Source organism: Dama dama, chromosome 1, assembly GCF_033118175.1.
Source record: "Dama dama isolate Ldn47 chromosome 1, ASM3311817v1, whole genome shotgun sequence".
Taxonomy (NCBI): Eukaryota; Metazoa; Chordata; class Mammalia; order Artiodactyla; family Cervidae; genus Dama; species Dama dama.
Genome location: NC_083681.1, coordinates 19,130,962 through 19,148,317, shown reverse-complemented (window position 1 = coordinate 19,148,317; position 17,356 = coordinate 19,130,962). Strand labels below are relative to the sequence as shown.

The window sequence follows — 17,356 nt, the reverse complement described above, 5'->3', positions numbered from 1 at the left end:
ATTGAACTAAAATTAAGTTAAATAATCATCTATTAAAAGTTGAACTTATTTATTTGTAACAAGTGATTTCTTTTGTTAACAAATCCTTTGAACCTAAGACAAAAGTAAAACTTTCAGCAAAATAGGAACCTCCTTCCTAAAGAGTTGGTAAGGTTTCTAGCCTTAATTTAAATGAAGTCTGCCTATAAGATATTCATGATTAGCCAGGAGTGTTAGGTACTCAGATGGCCTACATGATCATCTTATGCAAAATATTCATCTTTAGATAATAACTATATTTGTTATATTTGTTAGGCTTTTCTGGGGACTCAGTGGAAAAGAATCTGCCTGCCAATGCAGGAGATGTGGATTCAAAACCTGGGTCAAGAAGATCCCCTGGAGAGGAAATGGCAACCCACTCCAGTATTCCTGCCTGGGAAATCCCATGGACAGAGGAGCCTGGTGGGCTAGAGTCCATGGGGTCACAAAAGAGACAGGAATAAGTGACTAAAACAACAAAAATTATTTGTGGTATCTGAAATAAAGTAAGGAACCACAGGAAAAGAAGTATGTATTTTTCATGTTATCCACAATGAAGGCCATTGAGGACAATGGTCTGTCTAGTGCCAAATAAGACCTAAAAAATAAAATAGATTATCTATTCTAAACACTCAAGAATGAATATACACTCCTATTTCCCTAGACTGAAAATGTTCTTTCAAGTTTATCAGTATTCTACGTTACTTTAAAATACTTTATCTTTCCTAAGTCTTACCACCTATTTCTAGTTATGAATGGATTTCATAATTGAAAATTATACCTTTTATATAAAAGCATCAATTCTGTTTGCCACTCCAGTCAAGTAATGAATTGTATCTTTCCAAAGCATGAGTTTTGTGTTTGTTACCTGCATTCATATGGAATTTTTCTAAAATTTCTTTTTATTTTTTATTATATTTATATATGGCAGTTACTTAGAGCAATATTTAAGGATGCCAAAGTTATAAAGGACTTAATATAACTTAATTTTACTCTCTAATTTGAAATAAAGTCTTATGAATGAAGTAATATGAAAGAAATTCTCTGTCATCTTGAGTGAGATATGTCAAAGATATTTTATTGAACATATAATTCAAAAATCTTAACTTTTTTATATGAACGTCCTTTAAAAATTATGTTTCAGATAAATACTGAGCATCAATTTCCTATGCAAGGCACAATGATATACAGGGAGCAAAGATAAGCTGACCTATATACACACAAAAATATCACAACAGAAATAAAAATGAAAGAGAAAAATAAAGACAGAAAAAAGAATTAGAATCGAATACCTAAAAACAGCATCCCAATTCAAATATTTCCCTTGTTTGGAATCTGAATGCTGATCTAAATGTCGAACAGTTTCAGGATCCTGAATCAGGCGCCTAAATTTCTCAATCTCTCTCTGAAAATGAAAAAGAACAAAATAATGAGTAACCAATCACACATTTGTTTCAAGGAAAGATTAAATTTAAGTAACTTACTACCTTTCGCTCTGTAGCTCTATCAAGTTCTAGTTGACGGCAGCAAATAAGCAGATCATTAAGTGCTAGACTCATGATTCAGAATTTCAGAAAACATATCTGTAAAAAAAATAAATATATATGTAAAATTATTTCAGATTGTGGTATTATATAGTTAGATCTAACTGTATAACTAGAGGGATATTACAAAGCATAATGATTTTTCTTAATATTTCCATATTTAAATGATTTTCTTAGAATATATCAAAACAAAGACTTAACATGCAAATGTGTTCAAGGTGCAGCAGGATAAAAATAAGAAACGTCTATTTTATTTTATTGTTCTGAGACCTCTTCTAAGAAACATGACATTTATATTAAAATATAAAAGATGAATAAAAAAGACTGTCAGGCAAAGAATAAGGAAAAGAGCACTTAAGGATTTAACACTAACTGAACTATTCAAAAGCACCCTTTCTTATAGTGACTTGCCATTTTGCTGAACCAAAAGCTCAAATTGTGTTTTTGAACTGATATGTTAAGAGGTTCTCAGAGCTAGTAAGCCCTGCCAAACACTTACATCTCAACTGGATTCACGGTTCTCATTTAATACATAAAAAGAGGAAAATTATACTATTGTTACACATGGAAATGAAGGAAATTACATGCTATAGTGACAACCTTGTAAATGTCAAAGGTCAACTATAGCTTACTATGCCTTAATGCCATTGCAGTAGACTTCCTTTCAGATTTTTTGATATAATCAAACCTTTCTTTGATAAACTTAAAAAATCTTTCAAGAAAAGCATTGTTTTAGTATTTCTGAGCCTTTTTACAAAGAAGCTTCATTATTGTTACTAGAAATGTTTATAAACAAAAAAAATAATGTCCCTATGTCTGTCTATTATATCTACACTACACATACATCTCAAGAGGAAAAAAGGAGGGCTGAGTCCTTTCCCCATCTTTTCACCTAAGTTCTCAATCTTTCAAGATCAAGCATGTTTTTCTCCCCTAGCTTAATCTCACAGAATCTTAAAACTGGGAGGAACTGAGAGGCCATTTCCAGTCTTCCTACGAAGGAAGAAATTTCTCCAACAAAATTACTACCCGCTCTTTAGACACTCAGAATAAACTACCTCTATTGGCAGATAGCTCTAGTTGTCTTCTCCATTTATATTCAACAGTTGTTTTGATTCCTTTATCCCTATTACAACCTCCTTCCAGTTCAGTTCAGTTCAGTCTCTCGGTCATGTCCAACACTCTGTGACCCCATGGACTGTAGCACACCAGGCCTCCCTGATCATCACCAACTCCCGGAGCTTGCTCAGACTCATGTCCATCGAGTCTGTGATGCCATCCAACCGTCTCATCCTCTTTTACCTTTACAATCTCTTTTACTGTGCTGTATAATATAGGCCATTGATTACTTGATAGCCTTTTTCATTTGACTCTATACTTCTTGAAGACAAGAACTGTTGTTTTCATTTTTCCCTTACAGTTTTATCAAGAACTCTCCCTTCTTGCTCAATTTTAGTTTAAGCCTCTTGAGTCAATAAGGAAAATAAAATTGGGATTCTAACCAATGAAAACACCTTAGCAACATCCAAAGAACCATAAAGGCAGGCACCTATATTCCTAATATGTTATTTGTAATGTGAAAAAAATGCATGCTTACTGAACATGTGACACTTTCAAGAAATGGTGACTCTAAAGTTTTTTTTTAAGCTGTGTTGACTTTGCTTTCCTCCCTATCCATCTCTCAGAGGTTGATTATTCTCAAGAAAACAAAGCAGTTCAGTATTATCTATATAAATAGGAAATGTTCCTTCACTGATACAAGCAACAATATTTATTTGGCAATTACTGTGTTCAAGGCACTACACTAGGGGTAGAAACTTGAAGAACAAATCCTACCTTCATGGAGTCATAACCAGTTGGGGAGAGTAACAATAAACTGATAAGTCAATGCATAATTCCAAATTGTGACATATGCCTCAGAGGAAGCAAATACTATTTATGGCCACCTGAAGAGAAGATCCAACTCACTGAAAAAGACCCTGATGCTGGGAAAGACTGAGGGCAAGAGGAGAAGGGAACAACAAGGATAAGATAATTGGATGGCATCATAGACTCAACAGACATGAGTTTGAGCAAACTCAGGAGATAGTGAAGGACAGGGAAGCCTGGCGTGCTGCAGTTCATGGGGCCTCAAAGAATCAAACATGACTTAATGACTGAAAACAACAATAAAAAAATAAAATTTATTTTTTATAAACTACTAAGGAAAATGTATCAGAGGAGTTTACAATAAAGCCAAGATCTGAACGAACCAGTGCCAATCACTGAAAGAGTAAAGAGAACCAACATCTTAGAAAGGACTAGCCTAGCCAAAGGTTCCTAAGATGGAAAAGGCAAAGAATGTTGGAGTAACTTAAGATGACTGGAGGAACTAGAGTAGTTAGCTAGAGTAAGAGCGTCACTAGATAGAGTTTAATTCAATTAATACATTAATCCACAACAATTTAGTTTCCACTCCCAGCATGCAACTGGTATGATACATATTTCTTAAGTAATAGCTTCTGAATTGGCAAATCCATTGTCCTTTTCTGATCTCAACCAAGTTGATCCCTTTGCATAATTTGACAATGATGTTTATATCCCATCTTCCGGGATCTAATTCTGCCTTTGGCATGCCATTCTCATCTTAATGGTAAAAGTGTGGGCTCAGTGGTCACTGTACTAGTTCATATCCTGGTCCTGCCACTTAAAAGCTGCATAACCTTGTTGTTCTTGTTGTTGATCAGTTGCTCAGTTGTATCCGACTCTTTGCGACCCCAGGGACTGCAACCCAACAGGTTTCCCTGTCCTTCACCATCTCCCAGAGCTTGCTCAAAGTCATGTCCATTGAGTCGGTGATGCCATCCAACCATCTCATCCTCTGTCATCCCCTTCTCCTCCTGCCTTCAATCTTTCCAGGCATCACGGTCTTTTCCAATGAATCAGCTCTTCACATCAGGTGGTCAAACTATTGGAGCTTCAGCTTCAGCATCTGTCCTTCCAATGAATATTCAGGACTGATTTCCTTTAGGATGGACTGGTTGGATCTCTTTGCAGTGCAAGGGACTCTCAAGAGTCTTCTCCAACACAACAGTTCAAAAGCATTAATTTTTCAGTGCTCAGCCTTCTTTATAGTCCATCCTCTCACATCCATACATGACTATTGGAGAAACCATAGCTTTGACTAGGTGGACCTTTGTCAGCAAAAAAAATGTATCTGCTTTTTAATATGCTGTCTAGGTTGGTCATAGCTTTTCTTCCAAGGAGCAAGCGTCTTTTAATTTCATGGCTGCAGTCACCATTTGCAGTGATTCTGGAGCCCAAGAAAATAAAGTCTGTCACTATTTCCATTGTTTCCTCATCTATTTGCCTTTACATGCACTTTCCCTTCTGTCTGGAAGGCTCCTAGCACCCTGCAGAGCAATTTAACACCGAGGTCTCACCACAAATGGAACTCATTTTCCCAGGTTCAGTTTCTACAGAACCTCATCTACTCCTCTACCATCACAATACTCTTCTATCACATTTTCACTCTGAATTGTAATAGTCTTTTTGCTTATCTATACCTGGCAAAAACAGCAGCCAACACTCTTGAATGCTTACTGTGGAGCCCTAAACTGAGGTCATAGGTATGGAGCCCTGTATCAAGATCACAGGATAGAAATTTCTGGAACTGATGAAGCCCCATAGCCACTGTTGTCATGAGCCTCTGTATCTAAACCAGCCAGCACCCTGACCCCGTTTCTGTAAAATACCCACTCTATAGCATCCTAACCAATCACCTAATGCCACCATTCCAGTAGGAATTTTCTGTCTTGAGGCTATAAAAATTGGCTACAAGCCTGCAAAAGTGTTCGGCTCTCCCTTGAGCCAGCCCACTGTTCTAATGGCCTCTCCCACTCTAATTTTATTCTCCTCTCATTCTTACTCATGTCTGGAAATTCTTTTCCAACCTGTGCACAGACCACAACATTTTTGGTTGCCTGTGTGGGGACTTGGGGTCTCTTCCCCCACCTCCTGGCCTCTCATTTCTCATAGGGATCTCTGCAAATAGGGCAAGTGGCTGTGGAGGCAACTGAGGTTGTCTGGCCAGGGTTACCCATTGGTGTATTCCAAAGGCCCCACTGCTCATGGCATCCCAGTAGCTGCCACCCGGATGGGTGAAGGTCTCTCCTTTTTGACTCCTTTCTGAGGATTAGGCCAACCAATATTGTGTGGGCATAGGCCAGGCACTTAAAAGCCACTATGGAGCCTGCCACATGAAGACACCCATGTGAGGATAAGGGAGCCATGGAATGAATCACACCACAAGGGCATCTACCCCCTAGCAAGACAACTTCCATGCTTCATGTCAGGCACACTGTGGTTGAATCAAAACAGAGCCCATCGCCCCCTGGCCACTGCCTCCCAATAGGATCGTAAGATGAATTCCTCAGCCTATCTTCCCTGTCACTTTCACTTCTTTCCTTTTTAGTCTGGATTGATTTACAGGAGCCTAGGTGTTGCCTCTGAGCCATTCCAAGAGTGCCCTCCACATTTCAGGGAAATGCCAAATGGTGAATGCCAAATTCCCAGTCACTCCCGAGAATCTCTTTCTCTACCCAGGTCACATGGTACCTTAGCTGAACAGTTCTCAGGGGTTACCTCTCACTGTCCGATGCACCTGTTGGGACGGTCAGTCATTTTGTGCCATCAGTCACACAGAGAGATCACTGGAACAAAAGGGACGCCTTTCTGTCAGCTGGTGACCCTCAGTACCCCCATTCTATGGCATGTAGGCTAACAGTGGGTTCTGGTATGTTCTGGGAGCCTCTGTCTCAGACTCACCCCTTGGCTACATTCTCTGGAACTGGAAAAATTTGACCCTGCAAAAGGCCTGGACCCAATACAAACTGGGGGGACCAAAAAAAAATGCCCTCTGAATGGCACACTAGATTGTAGCATGATCCTTCAACTTGATCTCTTTTGCCAAAATCAGGAAAAGGACTCAGACTTTCCTTATGTTCAGTCCTTCATGGCCCTTAGACAGAATCTGGATTTGAGGGGCTTACGCTGCATGTGTCTTTCTGTTGCTTTCCTATCCCATTCCCCTCTGCCCCCTTCTCCATCAGATTTCCTAGACGACCCCTACTCAACCTTTCCTATCCACATTTGATATCTATTGTTGGAGACTAGGAAAGGATTCTGAGGTTCCCTTTGGTCCAGGTCTTTCTCCTATATTCAAAAGCCTGAGGGATCAAAAACTCTCCTGAACATTCTAGAGAATTCTCTTCTAACTACTCCTGTCTCTCAGGGTGGGGAGGGACCAAGCTTCCTTTCCTACCCTTGCAAATGCCCTTATTCCTTCAGATTCTTCTGATCAAACAAGACCCCACTACTCCCAGACAGGCAATCCAAGAATTTTATCAGCTGATCTGCCCCCGACATGAGAGTCAATCTGAGCACTATTTGGTCTATATTTTAGCTATAAAACTATCACTACAGAAAGGAAAGATGACTTTTTGACATAGGATGGCCATATATTGTTTAGACTCTGGAGAAAACTGGTTAAAATGAATTTTTTTTTCTTGGACTTGCAAAAACAGCTCTTTTTGCATATGCAATTAAAAACAACTAGCTTGTTAAAAAGGCCTGCCTAGGGAAAAGCTTGATTTTAACCCTTGCCATGTCCTTGATACACAGTCCACTTTGCCTGAGACCTCAGCCTTGGTTAAATTAGAACTTCAAGCCAAGAAAAAAAAAAGCATGAAAGAGACATTTTAAATCTTAACTGGAAAACTATGAGGTCTCTATCTGTCCCTCTGGATTTACGTATTTCTCAGTGTGTATCTTTATTTTTCGATAATACTGAAGTTAAGATGTAAATGACCTCTAATTTAATTGGCCTAAAGAAAAGTAATTGCTTACAAATCAAACAATTCTAAATACAATAGAAACTTAACTGAATGAATCTGAGGTTCACGTGAAATGGGAAATAGTCAATATTAAGTATCTGGTATTAATGTTTGTTTGCTAATCTAATATAGACATGTCAAGTCATTAACATTAAGCATAATGTTTTCATTGTGCTTAGATTTAACATAAGTTAAATACTGTTGTATTTTATATCTGTTACATGTTTGTCAACAAGGAAAGTATCTTGAATGAAGAAACTTCTAAAAAATAATATGCAAATGATATGAGCTTTTAGATAAACTCCATTAGGAATAAATATACTTTAGAAATGTATGTCTAAAATAGTCTCTCCAGATTTTGGTAACCTGAATTTCTACAGTTGTGCTAAACTAAGTGACAGAAGTTTATTGAATACCTAGATCATTTCCAAATAAAATAAGATTGTGAAATATTCATTACTGAACACTAACTTCCTTTTACAGAGAAACTAAAGAGATTTGGGACTATTCACAAATATGTTTGGTGCTACTCTGAGATGTTTTCTATAAGAAAGCAAAGGTTTTTTAGAAATTATCACTGATATTTATGCTCACCAATCTACAGAATGCTAATATAAAGGTCAGTTCTTGGTTGCTTAAGAAAAGAAGGATGTATGTTTTTAATAAAGAAGGTATGAGGAATGAAACTGCATTTTATGAAGGGAAAAGGAAGTAAGTCTGATTTACAGGTGGTTGTTTCAGGATGCGAGAACAAAGTAATGGGTACAGAAAGTGATAAGAAGTTCTGTGGAAAGTGGGCCCTGAAAAAAGTTTTGTGCATGGTTAGGACTAAGTTTAAAATAAATTTAAGTAAATTTGCTTTTAAATGAAGTTAAATGCTGGTGCAAAAACTTAAATTTGGCCTTTCTCTCTGTTAAGAGGACATACTTTCTTCAGATGTTGAACTGCTTCTAATAATAAGATTTAAGTTTCTTTACCTCTTAACTGATCTGTTCTATCTGTTCCTTTGAAATCCTTTTTGCTACTTTGGCTAAGTGAATAACTATTATTTCACAGTGACCAATATGATCCTATCTGACTGTTATAAATCCTTTTAATATTTATTGACAAAACTTCCCAAATGATTTGACTTTTAGCTAACTTTGGGATGCTTCAGAGGGCCCCTGAGATGTTCCAAAAAGAGATATTAAATTACTTGGGTTCATTTGACATGTTAAATTATATGGGAAGTACTGTTGGAGGAAAGATGAATCTTCTTAGGTTATATTGTATGGTTGATGCTTCTACTGTAGATATCCTAAACATTATGTGAAACACATGAAAATCTGATATGTCCTGGTAAAATGTCAGTTATAATTCTAGTTATCTACCATGTTAAAGTGTTACATGTCACAGCAATGACCAGGTTTCTTTGTCAATGGCAATTTAATCAGATTTTAAACATGTCTTCTGTAGTTTCACTCTGATGTCTTTGCAAGAATACTGCTACTTCAAGATTTATGGAAAAGATTTTTCTAAGGTTAACCAAATAAACAAATTTTATTATTAACAGTAAGCTGGTACCAGACTGGAATTTGGTCTTCTCTGTTAAGAGAAAAAGTTTTCTTAGAATACAGTTTTTTCTTTCTGTTTCTCTCTTTCTGGAAACAGAAAGAGAAATTAAGGAAACAATGCCATTCACCATTGCAACAAAAAGAATAAAATACTTAGGAGTATATCTACCTAAAGAAACAAAAGACCTATACATAGAAAACTATAAAACACTGATGAAAGAAATCAGAGGACACAAACAGATGGAGAAATATACTGTGTTCATGGATTGGAAGACTCAATGTTGTGAAAATGGCTATACTACCCAAAGCAATCTATAGATTCAATGCAATCCCTATCAAGCTGCCAACGGTATTTTTCACAGGACTAGAACAAATAATTTCACAATTTGTATGGAAACACAAAAAAACCTCGAATAGCCAAAGCAACCTTGAGAAAGAAGAATGGAACTGGAGGAATCAACCTGCCTGACTTCAGGCTCTACTACAAAGCCACAGTCATCAAGATAGTATGGTACTGGCACAAAGACAGAAATATAAATCAATGGAACAGAATAGAAAGCCCAGAGATAAATCCACATACCTATGGACACCTTATCTTTGACAAAGGAGGCAAGGATATACAATGGAAAAAAGACAACCTCTTTAACAAGTGGTGGTGGGAAAACTGGTCAATCACTTGTAAAAGAATGAAACTAGAACACTTTCTAACACCATACACAAAAATAAACTCAAAATGGATTAAAGATCTAAATGTAAGACCAGAAACTATAAAACTTCTGGAGGAGAACATAGGCAAAACACTCTCCAACATAAATCACAGCAGGATCCTCTATGACCCACCTCCCAGAATATTGGAAATAAAAGCAAAAATAAACAAATGGGACCTAATGAAACTTAAAAGCTTTTGCACTACAAAGGAAACTATAAGTAAGGTGAAAAGACAGCCCTCAGATTGGGAGAAAATAATAGCAAACGAAGCAACAAAGGATTAATCTCAAAAATATACAAGCAATTCCTGCAGCTCAATTCCAGAAAAATAAATGACCCAATCAAAATATGGGCCAAAGAACTAAACAGACATTTCTCCAAAGAAGACATACAGACAGCTAACAAACACATGAAAAGATGCTCAACATCACTCACTATCAGAGAAATGCAAATCAAAACCACAATGAGGTACCATCACACGCCAGTCAGGATGGCTGCTATCCAAAAGTCTACAAGCAATAAATGCTGGAGAGGGTGTGGAGAAAAGGGAACCCTCTTACACTGTTGGTGGGAATGCAAACTAGTACAGACACTATGGAGAACAGTGTGGAGATTCATTAAAAAACTGGAAATAGAACTGCCATATGACCCAACAATACCACTCCTGGGCATACACACTGAGGAAACTAGATCTGAAAGAGACACATGAACCCCAATGTTCATCGCAGCACTGTTTATAATTGCCAGGACATGGAAGCAACCTAGATGCCCATCAGCAGGTGAATGGATAAGGAAGCTATGGCACATATACACAATGGAATATTACTCAGCCATTAAAAAGAATTCATTTGAATCAGTTCTAATGAGATGGATGAAACTGGAGCCCATTATACAGAGTGAAGTAAGCCAGAAAGATAAAGACCAATACAGTATACTAACGCATATATATGGAATTTAAAACGATGGTAACGATAACCCAATATGCAAGACAGAAAAAGAGACAAAGATGTACAGAACAGACTTTGGGACTCTGTGGGAGAAGGCGAGGGTGGGGTGTTCTGAGAGAATAGCATTGAAACAAGTATACTATCAAGAGTGAAACAGACCACCAGCCCAGGTTGGATGCATGAGACAAGTGCTCAGGGTTGGTGCACTGGGAAGACCCAGAGGGATGGGATGGAGAGGGAGGCGAGAGGGGGGATCGGGATGGGGAATACATGTAAGTCCATGGCTGATTCATGTCAATGTATGGCAAAAACCACTACAATGTTGTAAAGTAATTAGCCTCCAACAAAGAAAAATAAATGAAAAAATAAATAAATAAAAGCATGATTACTAGAAAAAAAAAAGAATACAGCTTTTGATCACAGATTGTGAATTTTCTTTGCCTTTAGGTGATTTGTATGTTTCTAAAATCTTTTGTTACTTTGTTAAAGTAAATAAGCATTATTTCACCATGATCTATAATAATTATGGTAGATGTAGACAAAGCTCATTCTACATATACAAAAATTAACCCATCAATTTAAAACATGGCAATAGTCCACTCAAAGTATGGTCCACTCAAATCCACCCTTTGAGTGTACCACTCCACTCAAAAAGTCTACACAAAGAGTCAGACACGACTGAGCAACTGAATTGAACTCAGTCTACTCCTAAATTGGGGAATTAAAAATGGGTGAATAACTGCTAACCAGAGTCAGGGCTAAGGTAAATCCAAGATGGCCACTTGGATTTTCCCAGCTCCCTGACAAACTTCATTTTTATTTGATGGATTAAAGCCTTCTCTGGCTACAGGATTAATGTCCTCACAAAGGGAAAAAAAAAACACAACACTATGTTTTACTGAATATTAAGTTCTAGCTTTGTTAATTATAGTCTATTTACTAAGACTCACTTCTAAGATAGTTGTTATATTGCTAAAAGGTTTAATTAGATTGACACCAAGCTATAGTCATTTAACAACTAAGTCAGATGACCTGGGCACATACCATGCTATACTTTATGGAAGTTCCTGACTTAAATTCTTACTTATGAACTTACTAACAACTGCTAGCTATATTATATTCTATGTCAACTGTTTCAGAAACTTGTTTCTTATGTTACCAAATGAATGACTAAGCCTATGATAAAATGCTGATATGAAGTTCCATATGAGATCAACTATTTTAATAATGTAGCTCTAGACACGGGAAGAAGTAACAGGAGGGAGTAATTTCCTGGACCAAGAGGCTAGTAAAACATGGATGGTCCAGAGACTTTTGCTACTCACAAGGCCTGGTCTAGTACCAGCACACTGAGTGACCTATCAGTGGAATCTTCACTAGACTTGGGAATGAGTCTTCCCAGCATCGTGGGACACAGTGGCCATGAAATGCCTCCAACGTATGGTCAAAAATGTGGCTACGAAGGGGCCCTGCTGACTGAACATTGGTAATTGCCAGCTGCCTCTACAAAAATTAAATCATGACCACTGCAAGCTGCTGACCTTCAATAGCCCCTAAAAGAAGTTCAGGGTAGAGATCAGAATTAAGGCACTCTGTTCTGGGAAAAACTAGAAGAACAGGCCTTCAGATAGTCAGATGTTTTCAGGTCAGGATTTTTATGAGCCCAAATTCTTGCATCTTCCTAGAGAAACACTAATGTTACGGACCAGTGTCTGGTCTTGGTTCTCCTGGTGAGCCCCTCAGCAGTTTTTCTCCTTCTATTAATCTTTGGGCCATGTTTCTTTAACTTTCTTAAGTTTGTTTCTTCTAGAATACAACAAATAAATCTCCAAATAGTAATACGACTAGAATATCCCCCAGCCAACACCCAGACAACGCTGAACAAGCTGCCTTATCATTTTGTGGACTCTCATCTCCCTCTGTAAATGCACCCTGGCAGAAAGTGGGCACTGGGACTCAGGACCCCACAATGTCCCTGCCCAGCTTGAAGAAGCCCCACTCCCATGACTTGGGTCCCCAGGCCCAAGACAAGGATAAGGTAGGCAGACAGGCAATCATGAGCAGGGTGTTAAGGGGCCAAAGTTTGGCCCATAAATTTAAAAATTTAAAAAGGGCGGAATGTGGAGCCCTATACCAAGGTCACAGGATAAAAATCGCTGGAACTGACCAAGCCCCATAGCAACTGTTGCTATGACCCTCGGGATCTAAACCAATCAGTACCCTAACCCCATAATATGTAAGATACCCACCCTACTAACCACCCAAGAGCATCCTTACCAATCACCTAATGCCACCATTCCAGTAGGAAGTTTCTGTCTTAAGGCTATGGAAACTGGCTGCAAGCCTGCAAAAGCGTTTGGCTCTCCCCTGAAATGGCCAGCTGCTTTAAATTTTATTCTCCTCTAATTCTGCCTCATGCCTGGAAATTCTTTTCCAACCCCCACACAGACCACGACACTTACCACAGGATAGAATTACCACAGGCTAGATAGTACACAGTCAGCCGACAGTCAGAATTTTGAACTGGAGAGTGATTCCAAAGCCCAAGCTGTTACTCAGGAGACTGCAGTTTAAGCCTCTACAAATTGCTCGCTGATTAAAACGACTAATTATGAGAGGGGAGAAAAAGATGATTAGTCAAGCCATCCAGTTACATCTGGACTCCGGAAGGGGATGAGCAAGAAGGCTGAAGACTAAATACGCCAGGAGCACAATGGGTGGGCAGAAGAAAGCCATAAGGACAGGGGGCTAGGCTAGATGAGGTAAAGAGAAGAGGAAAGGGCCGCTCTGTAGGCGTGCGTCTGGAGGCAGGGGCTGAACGGCTCAGATAGGACTGAATTCCCCAACGCTGAAGCCACTGAGCTTCTTCCGCGGCCCTACCGTTGGACTCTGCCGAAGTGGAATCTGTGTAAGCGGTGATGTCCGCAGCCTAGAAGCCCGCTCAACCCGCCTCCCGCAAAGCCCGAGCAGGCTGTCCCAGCACTATTCGGCTTCCGGATCAAACCTGGAGTGATCGCGCAGCGTACGTTTCCAAAGGAAGCACTAAGGCGAACTAGCGGCGTGGCACTGTTTGCCCACGCTGTCCCAACACGCACGCTCTGCACTCCCAAGACCCGCCTCCCCAAACACAGGACCCGTCTGAGGGAAACGCGCGTGCGCCCTGTCAGCCAATGGCGTGCGGGCCTGCGTCTGCCGCTCGCCCTCTAGCGCCGGCTCTGCCTCTCCGCTCCCGCCTTCCCGCCCCGCCCCCATCCAAATGTGAGGGCGGATGTGACGACAGCTCCAAGTAGAACGGAGGCGGGTTTCTTTTCGGCGCCTTTCTTTCTCCGGCGGAAGCGATTGGCTGGCGTGGAGCGAAAGAGGCGGGACAAGTTGCCGCGGGTTCAGTGCCGCCACTGGAACCGGGAGATGCGGCGCAGGGGCTGCCGCTGTGTTGGTTTTTATCCGAGTCTCGTCTCTCACTACGGTTCCTTCTGCGGCTTCGATCATGCTGTTACCTTCGGACGTAGCCCGGCTGGTATTGGGTAAGCGCCGGCGCGGGAGGGAGGGGTACTGGATCAGGCTAAGCCGGACGGAAGGACCTTTGGAGCCAGAGGTTTTTCCCAGGGTGGGGAAGCTGTGGGGCTTTGCCTCCCCACCTGCAAGTTCAGACTGGCGGTGACTCTTCTTCAGTGGGAGGCTCGGGCGGTTTAAGTTTCTTTATGTGTGAATGCTCCACTCTTCCGAGACTCTGTGGCGAGGGGCGGCTGAAGAGAAACTCCGGGTGGAACACCTGAGGCCCGGATTTGGAGGGAAAGTCAGGCCTGCACACTCAATTAGAATCCTGCAGGGGAGTTGCCTACGTGATGGATGGACTACGTGTTCTTCAACCTTGGGCTCACTTTCCCGTGTCAGAGCTGGGGCCGAATTAGGAAAAATAAAAGACGTCCCAGCCACCCAGCTTTAGCGAAGGACCTTTCTGACGGCCTTCTCATAACTTGCCTTTAGAGCGACGAATTTGGAACGAATGAAGTGATCCTGCCTCTCTATCCCCCAACCTCCTGCAAGAAGTCGTAGAATGTAGAGGTTTGAAACGCCAATTGCATACTTTTAAGACAACAGCAATTCTTTTTTTTTTTTTAATTAGCAAGACTTTTCACTGGAAATGCCTTCCAGTGGAACGTTTTCTAGTCCTAGTTTTTCCTCAGTTTGAAGAGTGACACTGCCAGTTGTCAGGGTGTATTGTCTGTGCAGGAAACGGGTTTTGTTGTTTGTCCCCTGAAAGAATAAAGAGTATTGTATTGCTGGGAATGAGAGCCACATAAAACTCAAAACCGGAGCCAGATTTACAGACATCATATGTGAATGGTTAAATGGTAAACATCTGTTCTAAAACTTGCCTTGGTATCTAAAGGCCGTTACTAACATTATTTTACTGTCAGAAAAATCCATTTCTTATTCCCTTTTTAAAGTATTCGGCCCTGTCCAAAAAAAGAAAAAAGTTTTTATGCACAGACTCTTGACAAGCACATTTTGCAGGAAACTTTAGAGGGTAATGGTTCTACCATCTGTTTTTGGAGAAAATAATCACTTAAATTTAAACTAATATTTTGTTAATGTTTGGTTAATCTTTTGCACACTTTATCAGAACTGAATATTAACAGTTAACCTACATCTAAGAAGAAAGCTGTCTATCTTGTAATTGTTATATTAATTAGGCTTATTTGTCAACAGATCGGAAGTAGACTCACAAAATTCACAATAATACTGACATACTTTTATTATGGTAGCTGTCCTGTTTGCTTGGTGGGATGTTTAGCAGCATCCCTGGCTTCTATCCATTAGATGCCAGCAGGGACCCAGTTCCTGCCTTCGCCCAATTGTGAGAATAAAGTAAGTGTCCAAATATTGCCAGTATGTTTCCTGGAGGGCAAGGACCACTGGTCTTAAGAAAGCAGTACGATTTTCTAACTGGAATACTTTAAACAAACTTGTGAGTATTCTCCTAGACTTCCTCCTTCTTTAAAAACTGATAAAAATTACAGTCATTGTTTCTTATCCTAAAATTCTTATTTGTCATTCACATTCCATTTTTATTGCCACCAGTACTAACAGTATGCATCCCATTTCTCCTTTGGACTATTTTCATAGTTTCTCATACAGTCTTGCAATTCATCTTATTTATGGTTACAAAAATCTGCCTAAAGCATTAACACTACACCTCCAGTTATAATAGTTGAAAGAGTTGTTCACTTACCAAAAATTTCAAGTTGTACAAAAGAGTATATACTACCAAAAAAAGCAAATCTCACCACTTTTGCTTTTTTCATTTAGCATTATCATGTCACCACGGAGATCTATGAGTCACAAAACTTAGTAGCTTAAAAATTAAGAGTTTTATTCTTTGCCCATGATTCTTCTGTCAGTACCCCCTCCCTCTCAGTACTCCTTCAGTCCTTCTCATTGTTGCCCCTTTTGTTCATCATGTTCTTGCAGCAAATCTTTGGTTGCTTAGTATGTTCCAGGCACTGTGCCAATTGCTAAAAATAGAGTTCTCCTCTTAGAATTTACATAATTAGGTTTTTTACCCTTACCCACACATACCAAAACACTTTCCTAGACCCCCACCTCTTATTTTATCTAATGCTCTATGTTACCCTTTCACAAGTCAAATTTATTCAAAGAATAAGCTCTGCTTAGTTACTGTACTTCCTTACTTAACTTTCAGTCTTCAACATACTGCACTGACTTTTGTACCTCACTGTTCCATTTGAATAGCCTTGCTACTCAGCTATATCCAGCTATTGCCTTGCTAGAATTTCTTTAAATATTGTACAGGTCAAAATATATACATCAAAGTGCCATTTGTTGTTTCTGGGCCACCAGTTTTGGTTTTATTAGTATGTCAGGCAAGGTATTTTGCGGACCTGATCCTACAGGTTTCTTTTGCTTGATCTCAAGTTCTCAAGATATGCCCTATGCCCCAGGCATTCCAAACTACTTGCAGTTTCTCCAGATACTCCTGTTAATGTATTTTGTTCCCTCTGCCTGCAGTGTTTTTCGTCCTCTCTTCCTAGTACACTTGTATTTAAGGTTCAGGTCAGTTGTAATCTCAAACTGTTTCCAGCAGGTACAGTTAGTACTTTCTCCTTACACGCTCTGGTGGCGTTGTAGATTACTTGTATCATACTCTTTCTTTGTTTTATTGTAGCTGTGTGTTTACTTATTCTTTTTTTTTTTTATATGAAATTTAACCATTGTAGCCATTTTTACAATTCTGTGGCATTAAGTACAATCATATTTTTCTGTAACCATCACCATCATTCACTTGTAGAACTTTGCCTTCCCAAACCAAAACTTACTTTTTGACCTATTTAGTATTCTTCGTTTATGCGTGCTCAGTCATGTCCGACTCTTTGCGACCCCATGGACTATAGCCTGCCAGGCTCCTCTGCCCCTGGAATTTTCCAGGCAAGAATGCTGGAGTGGGTTGCCATTTGCTACTCCATTCAGTATTCTTATTCTAGAATTAATGTACAGGCTTCAAGAGTTGTGGGAGGTCCCAAACTATCTGTAAAGTTTTATGTACAGGTGGGGCATTTTTTATAGCTAAAGTATCCAGAACTTTTCTTTAGATTCCTAAATAAATTTGTTTCTTTCTTTATGAGTCAGCATCCATTCCGGAAAACTGAAACTAATCTGAGTATTTAGCATGGAGGAATTTAATGAGGGAA

General features: G+C 39.5%; 2 protein-coding genes across 2 annotated transcripts in view; one reads left to right on the top strand and one right to left on the bottom strand.

The window, feature by feature from the left end:
• ATM (ATM serine/threonine kinase) overlaps positions 1-13,638 on the bottom strand; it is a 153,563-nt gene extending 139,925 nt beyond the window's left edge. Inside the window, exons 1-4 of the mRNA XM_061144255.1 lie at positions 13,524-13,638; positions 13,106-13,248; positions 1,506-1,601; positions 1,311-1,423 (exon numbers count right to left, since the gene is read on the bottom strand). Of these exons, the coding sequence (XP_061000238.1) occupies positions 1,311-1,423; positions 1,506-1,577 (185 nt within the window). The 5' untranslated portion in view covers positions 1,578-1,601; positions 13,106-13,248; positions 13,524-13,638. The remainder of the gene's footprint in view (positions 1-1,310; positions 1,424-1,505; positions 1,602-13,105; positions 13,249-13,523) is intronic.
• A 354-nt stretch (positions 13,639-13,992) lies between these two features.
• Positions 13,993-17,356, top strand: part of LOC133057571 (protein NPAT) — a 56,282-nt gene continuing 52,918 nt past the window's right edge. Inside the window, exon 1 of the mRNA XM_061144218.1 lies at positions 13,993-14,167. Coding sequence (XP_061000201.1) covers positions 14,131-14,167 — 37 coding nt within the window. The 5' untranslated portion in view covers positions 13,993-14,130. The remainder of the gene's footprint in view (positions 14,168-17,356) is intronic.